Source organism: Cyphomyrmex costatus, unplaced genomic scaffold, assembly GCF_001594065.2.
Source record: "Cyphomyrmex costatus isolate MS0001 unplaced genomic scaffold, Ccosl1.0 scaffold1055, whole genome shotgun sequence".
In the NCBI taxonomy this organism is placed as follows: Eukaryota; Metazoa; Arthropoda; class Insecta; order Hymenoptera; family Formicidae; genus Cyphomyrmex; species Cyphomyrmex costatus.
Genome location: NW_017275014.1, coordinates 22,810 through 31,321, shown reverse-complemented (window position 1 = coordinate 31,321; position 8,512 = coordinate 22,810). Strand labels below are relative to the sequence as shown.

The window sequence follows — 8,512 nt, the reverse complement described above, 5'->3', positions numbered from 1 at the left end:
CACGGGTATTTGTCACACGCGTTAAGTTTTATTATGTCGCGTATAATATAAGTAACGTTAAGAGGAAAAAAATACTTTATTTAATATTAATTTCTGCAGTACTTTTATCTTACAGGAAAACCCATTGAAATGTAATATACCAATCTAATTATTATTATCTATGAATATATTGTCTTATTGAGGAAAGTAAGGAAAACACATTTTTTTTTTAATGTGCCCTATTGCACGTTTACAGAATAATAAAACATCTCTTCGAAAATAGGTTGCCTTTCAAAGTTATAACTGTGAGAGATATAAAAAAAATGCTTGAAACTAAAGTTCAAAGCATTTTAAAGCACAATAACTCTGAAAAAATGGTTTAAATAACAAATTTTTATTTATAAGAAATTAAATTCAAAAATATTAACTTAGTTTTAATCATTAATTATCTTCTAAACCATTGAAATACTATTTTAAAAATTTATTTCTCTTTTTCATATTTCATTTCTTCTTTCTATTTTCTTTTTTAATAATATTTGCTTTATAACACGAAACTCAAACGGATTATTTTATTCCTTAAATGTACAATTCCGATTCATATAAAGAAATATGGTTTTTTTATTTTTATTTACAAATCATATTAAAAACTTATCAAAATCAGAGAAGACATTTACATTTACTTTTTTAATAAAAGAAAAAATATTCGTCATGCGCAATAGAAAAAAGGAAAACAATATTCAATTACCTCTTTATGTTTATCTGGCAACATTTTTTCATACACTTTGTTAACAAGGTTGAAAAGGTCTATAACGTTTGATACGGTAATTGCTTTCCTTATTACTGGAAAACAATCCATCTCGAGATTTTTCTCCCCGACATCATCAGCCAGTACTAAGAGATCTGCAATGAAAAGATATTTTAATCAGTGCAACTAACAATGTATTTTGCGTTATATTTAATTCAAACTCACCTAACAAGTCATGTACAGATGCTAGATCGAATTTGCCAGTATATAAATATTTAAAAAAGGTTTCATACACTGCATATACATAAATGTCACGATTGATGATGCTATGAAGGAAAAAATTCAAAAAAATGATATAAATCAATTTAATATTAAAAAGCTTTTAAGCAAATATGTGTTTTTCATACCTTTCTGTACTTTCAATGTAGCCGAGCAATGTTCTGAAATACGAACAACGAATCTTCAAGATAGACTTGTGGACGTAAATCATGGATCTGTTTCTGTTTTTTATCGTAAGGTCACTCGTTGACTTTAAAGGCAAGAAACAAGATTTGTTAAAGACGTCATATATCATATACATATTATTATCTAAGTATTTTCTTTAATTATATACACATAACTGATAACATATTATAAATATAATGTATGATTATACATAAATATGGTGTAATAAGATTAAAAATGACACTTAAAATAGCAAATTACGAAGCGAGAGAAATTATTATAACCTTGCAAAATATGCCAAGAATTTACAAAGCTATAATAGTATGGAACTATAATGATCTACAATTGATTCAAATATTTACCAATCTTTTACCGATGACTTGCTTGAGGTTTTCAGCACGTCATCAGCTACAAGAGTTTGAAAGATCCCTGACATTTAAAAAAAATGGAAATTGAATTATAAATAGAATAGAAACTAACCCGATCGTTGAATACAGCTTCCAAATCATTTAATATGTTACATTCCTCATTTGTAAAGTCATGAGCCATGGACATTGGTGATTGGGCATTTTTCGCGTTGGATATGTCAAATATGTTCGTATATTCACAGACAACATATTTCTTCATTGTTAGACCAAGATCACCCCACAAATAAATAAATCCATTTTCACTGGACTTGGCAATGCTACAATTTACTATGGTGGCGATATCTGATGCTTTCTTCATGTTAGGTATATTCACCTGTCAATCACCAAATTCTCCGATATATTTTATGTTTTATAATACAATTACCGTAGCACAAAATTTACCTCTATTGGAGTAAGTTTCAGATCTCTTCTATTAGGTTCTGATTGCCAATATCCGTTTGAACCCCACGCATACACTTTTCCTATATTAGTCAAAGCAAGTATGTGTGCCTTTCCACAGGTCACTTTGACTAACATAAGTGTTAAGATTAGAGAAATGATATTAATCTATACACTGCTTGTAGCCATAAATTTTGCGATATATCCATATGTTTTGCATTGTAAGAAGCATATTTTAAAAAGAATTACCAATTGATTTGCCTGAAAGTTCGGTTACTTCCAATGGAATTCTTGAGAATAAATATGTTGAAGGAACACCCAGCTGAATATGCACATTATCTCCCCAAGTGTATATTTTACCAATATTTGTTACCACCACAAAAAAGTTTTCTCCGCAACTCATGCTGGTAATCGTTTGATATTCATCTTTGATATTAATTTGATACATACCCTCCAAAGATAACGGGGTGTAGCCAATCTTGTAATATATCTAAATTAAATGACAATGTGTTCAAATACAATCAGTGAAATTATAGATTAATAATTATCATTGTTATATATGTATCACAAAATCGTAGTTATTACTTTACCTTGCCATCATCAGTTAAAATGAGAAGAGAATATGTGTCATTTGCGGTTTTCACAATCCTTGTATTTCTCCAATCAATTTTATGCGGTATATAACGTATAGAAGGTATAAACGTACTCCATGTATGTTGCTTGTAAAACATAACATGATAATTGATTTTATTTAATTGGTTTAATTATAACAGTATGCTGCATTTGTTTGAACATGTTAATGTCATACATATATAGGGTATCGAATATTCATTTCAAACAATTCGGTTTGATTACGGTTATAATCCAAGACTACTCAACTTTTGGTTTTGGTGTAAGTTTCAATTCTTTTAAGTAGTAACGCCAAATAAATATATAATTATCGAAAATTACCGAAACTGATAGTGACCAAGGATTAATTAAATTGTACGTTTCCGCGGACGAATTTATATACGTAACTCGTTGGGGATGTTTGTTATTATTCGATAATATGTTACTCAACAAAATTAAAAGATATTCTAGAATAGGCAAACTTCGAGGTAAAATAACTTCATCAAATATCATCGTAAGCCTATTGCTCGATTGCGTACAAACACTTTACGTACAAATTTAAAATTAAGTTTAAGTAAGAAGATACGTAATTTCTATTCTTAAAGCAGAGAAATATATTTTAAAGCAGAGAATTTTTTTTTCAAACGGGGAATTTGTATCCTGAAATTAATAGAATTTGTGTTTTAAAATTAGAGAATATTAGAATAAATGGTATCAGCAATCAAGTAGGCAACATAATAAATATAGATAATCGAGCTGTTTGTAGCAATATTTGTAGGTAATAATACATGTAAGTAAAAATAATTTCGTTTCTGAAATTTTTATTTGTGCGCAGGTGTATATAGGCATTCGAGCTATAGGCAAATGAGATGTAAGCAAACGGTGCAGTAGGCAATCAGTTTGTAGGCAAACGGGGTTTTCCTTCAAATTGTTATCCGTCCAAAATTTTTGTTGCAAGTTCCTGATAATAATTACAATATATTTACTTTTTAATGGGATTATTAGATTGTATATTATTGAGAATTTATGTATAGAAAACACGCGTCATAATTTCTATTGTTCCAATTTCTATAATATAAAAATTAGAGCAATATACATTATTTATCAAAGGATATAAATGTATACAATCTTTATTCACATTCCATACCATATATTAAATAAATTATATTATACTTTATACTCTACATATACTTTAATTAATAAACGTTTAAAAAGTATTTTAATACAAAAGAATTAGAATAATTTTATATTTGTTGAATAGCGTTTAATATTGTTGAATGTGGTATTATCTCATGATATTTAAATACTTAATATATACCTCTCCGTCTTCTGTTATCAAACCAACGGCCCACATCAAATCGGGATAGTAAATTAGTAACTTTATTTCTTTGTTGAACATATTTTCCACTTTTGCTGTTACGTCACCGAAAGTGGGGCATATAAGGCCCCAATTGATCTCGAAGTACAGGCACGATAGCAATGCAAGGCTTAAATAAAAATAATTGCGATTATCGGATATAAATGACCGTAAATATTACATTAAGTATAATTAAATAAGTAAACATATTTTGTCTACTTCTTTCGCGCGAATATTAATAAATAATAATTTTAGAAATTCAATTAAAAATATATAAATTGATTTAAAACAAATTTAAAAAGAACAAGGTTCTGCAACAGAGGGAAAAAATAAAGAATAAGCAAATGGAGATCGTATAGATTTCCTCAGTTAGAAATTATATTTTTGAAATAATTCCTATTCTATTTCGGTTATTGCTCAAGTTTGATTGCTTATGCTCTTTGTGTTCATAGCTCTAATGTTTCATGAAATATACTTTTTGTAACATATTTAAGAACAGTTTAGAACCCCGATACTACGTAGCTTTCGAAAAAAAAAATGCCTTTCGTTGTTATACATAATTTTAAAAAAGGTAATTATGTACAACTTTCTCAGTAATACACACTGGAATCACTTATGCTCATGAAATCAGAATTTTAATTGATTGTTTATCATATAATTTTTTTATGACGCGCAAGAAGAGTTAATTGGAAATGGAATTAGGTTTCTTTGCCTGCACTGTAAGGTATTTACTCCCTACTTTAAATGCTCTCTCTCTCTCTCTTTCTCTCTCTTTCTTACTTGAACATTTTAACATAAATCCCAATATCTATTCAAGTTTTTCGTACTTTTTTATTCAGATTTCTCGTGTTTCCTTCAATTGCGTATATATACATATATATACACACACATATACATATATATATATATATATATATATATACACACTTCTCATTCTAAATTCAAATCTTTTTAAGCAGTTTAAGCAATATTAGTGGAAAGTATGCCTCGGAAGTGCCAATCTATTATAGACGCAGTTGGTGACCGGACTCTTTATTAATATAATTGCATTTTGGCCATGCTCCTATTATAAAATACAATCAATACCAATTTATGACTAATAAGCCATTTTTCTTTGAGATAGGCTTGCCACGCTCTTACTAGACAGACTGTATTGCATTTACAATAGTATTTTCATTGAATTATATTTTTCCATTATAATTACATTTTTTTTCTTCAATATTTATTTATGTTTTATTGATCTGAATTTGTATTATAAGAATTAATACGTGAATTATAATTGAAGACGGAATTACCATCAATTTACTGTGTTAAGAATTTATTTTATTTTATGACTAATTACTAATTAGATATCTTTTGACTCTCAATATAAATACATATGTTAAATTATTATCACTTTGTTATTAAGAATGAGATCACAACACGAAATTGTATTGCTTTAATTTTATTGGAATTTAATTTTATTGATAAATTATGTATTTGATATTATGTATTTGATAACATATTGAAAAAGGCCAGAATGTGGCTAAGATGTCTATGTCTTATATTGTTAACATCAGAAATTTAAATAAATGACTTTTGCTTGACGTCCTATGTGTTGCGTTTGCTCCTTCTGTTGACTGCTTATATTTATTAAGCTACTATCTAAATTTTTAATTATAGGTGTTTGTTGTTTTTAATCTTCTAATTACAAAAGGAACATTTCGCGAAGTACTTTTATAAAAATTTTATTGAAAATAATAACTCACAATACACAGTGATAAACAAGACAAAATTAAGTTAAAAATATTGATAATAATAATAAAAACACATTATAATTAAAATATGTCTTAAAATCTACCTTTCACAATTGAAGGCTAGGCACAGCTATTCGTTTCTAGCTTTTCGAATCTGGTCCCTCCCCCCCCTCCCGCTGGAAGTGATCTCTAACTTCCGCATCATATCCTTGCTTATCATTCGTGAACAACATGGATTATCCAAAACATAAACTGACATCATTGCCATCATTATGAGGTGATGGTGACAAATAATATCAATTTATTTCTTAGGAAATGAAACATTATAACAGAGGATATCTACGAACGTAATCTATTAAAAGCATGAAGTGTCTATTTTCGCACTGTAAAAAAAACTTTCAGAATATGAAAAAAAAGAAATTACTTTGTTCTTACAACAAAAGAAATACATAATACATGCACAATAAAGTAAAAGATTTCATATAATTTGCAGCTTTAACATGTCCATTTTATTTTAAAATGTATTATATCAAATCTTAATTGTTATTAAGATTACATCCAGCTAATGAAATTGTCTTACACCTTAAAATCGTACTAAAATTACTCTGCAGATGTATGTGTGTGTGTGTGTGTGTGTGTTTGTACACATTATATAATTACATATACAAATATATATTAAATTATACAGATGTAAATAAGCACGAAATAAATAAGTTGCTGCAGTGAAATCTTTAAGTGTAGTCACAAAATGCGTGCAATTTAATTTTGGATTATTAATGTTCGTCTATTAATATTTTCCATTTACTCGTTTATGTATATTTTAAAAATATATAAAAAAAAAGAGAAACTTACCGATGTTTATACTTATCTAAGCTTCCACTCTCTTCATTTCCAAAATTATTATCAAACTTCAGCAAAATAGACATGATAATGATAGATATAATATTGTGTAATACGTAACAGATGTGTACTGATGATTGAATGCGAAGAAAAAGCGAATAACTGTTTCCTTCAGAGTCGATACAAAAGTCTGCCTGCGTGACATTGAGTTGAGTATATATGTATATAATTTGCTTAGGGCTTGTGTTTATGATGACCGTGATACGTATTATCGATACGAGTTCTCGAATAAACATTTTCGCACTTTGATAAATTACTATTTCAATGTATGTAACATATAAGAAATTAGATTTGAAAATTTCATACGATCTGCAGCTTTTTCATGTCGATATTGTATTAAATAATTATATTGTATTGAATCTTTATAAACTTATATTGTATTAAAATGTTTGAATTAGAATCTTAATTATTATTATATCCAACTAACGAACTGATCTTATTATATATGTATACAAGTCTTAAAATCGTACTTCAAATAATCTTGAATGGTTTTATGCGTATATATATGAAAGTTCTGTATGCGAGTAATCTCATTCTGGATAATTAACGTTCGTTTTTTATCATTTTGCTACTTGTCAATGTATATCATGTAAAAAAAATAGAAAGAAATAGAAACTGCACTTATACTGATGTATGAAGTTATTTAAATTTCTATTACTTTCCTTATGCTATACAAACGCGTTTTCCCATTTTCTACAAAACTTAATTGATGCGAGGCGAGTAATACGCAGGCGCTGACGTCACAAACCGGAAAATGAATTCTTTACTCCCAAATTACGGCTAAAATACTGGATGGATCGCGTTTTAATTGTGATATTCGTAATTAGGAAAGGCTCCTGAAGGCTCGTACAGAGCTATTTTTTTTGTAAAAAGAGGCATAACAAAAAAATATTTCTGGTCTCCACGGGTCACTCCTGTCGACCCTTTTAATACTCCGTGGTCTGAGTGTTGCAATGGTGCAGCCAAGAGAAAACGCTATCATATTGCTCGCGATTATAATTTATAGCGTTTTCTCTTGGCTGCACCAGTGTAGGGTGATTGCACCAGGTTCATCTTTTTTCCTTTTCCCTTCTCCTGGAGAGAAAAGAAAGAAAGATGAACTAGTGCAAAAGTTCAGCAATAAAGAACAGACTGACTGTCTGAGTGTTGCACTGATTGTGAGTGGTGCAGCCAAGAGGAAACGCTATTAGCAGAGAGAAGCCTGAGAGCGGCCATGCCCGGGATTTAACTGTTACTTTATTTTGAAGCGCCTTTATGTCCACAAAACATCGACATTGAACTATGTAGCCAATGTCCACGATCGTGTCGGCAATGTCCACAATTTACCGTTATAAGTTTGAATCTTCCCTATGTCCATGATTATCAATCCGTTAGCCAAACAAAGCAGACAACCAATCGATGTGTCTGAGACCAAGTCAGAATCAGTTCTTTTTGGTTGAACTTTTGCACCAGTTCATCATTTTACCTTTTCTCTTCTTCTAGAGAAAAAAGGAAAAAATGGTGCACACAAAACACGAATTTTATAATAATTGCAAATAAGCGGCATTCTCTGTTGAACACAACCACTAGGCCGATATTTTATCGGTCGACAAGGCTTTTCAATAGCTGCAGAACAGAGAGATTCTCAGATCATCTATTCTTGAAAGGAAACGTATATATGTATATGAGAAATCAGAAAAATACTAATACAAAATTTATTAATAAGTTATCAAAAATAAAATTTTGAATATCTTCTAATAGAGAAATAAAAATTGCTGACTTTTAAGAAACTTGAAATCAAATATTCAAACAAATTAATTTCACGAATTTTGTCTTATAATACGTGTCTGTATAAAAATGGAAATAGGAAGTTGTTTTCTTTACGTTAACTTAGCCCGTTCTTACTAAATATATAGTTATTAGTAATTAGTACAAACGAGTTAGAGAGGCCCTCCAC

At 29.1% G+C, this 8,512-nt stretch overlaps 1 protein-coding gene across 1 annotated transcript in view; it reads right to left on the bottom strand.

Moving 5' to 3' along the window:
- The window catches only part of LOC108774920 (RCC1 and BTB domain-containing protein 2), a 23,660-nt gene that overhangs the window by 435 nt on the left and 14,713 nt on the right, over positions 1-8,512 (bottom strand). Inside the window, exons 2-8 of the mRNA XM_018541165.1 lie at positions 3,902-4,070; positions 2,224-2,464; positions 1,978-2,105; positions 1,649-1,909; positions 1,132-1,253; positions 950-1,050; positions 725-879 (exon numbers count right to left, since the gene is read on the bottom strand). Of these exons, the coding sequence (XP_018396667.1) occupies positions 725-879; positions 950-1,050; positions 1,132-1,253; positions 1,649-1,909; positions 1,978-2,105; positions 2,224-2,464; positions 3,902-4,070 (1,177 nt within the window). The remainder of the gene's footprint in view (positions 1-724; positions 880-949; positions 1,051-1,131; positions 1,254-1,648; positions 1,910-1,977; positions 2,106-2,223; positions 2,465-3,901; positions 4,071-8,512) is intronic.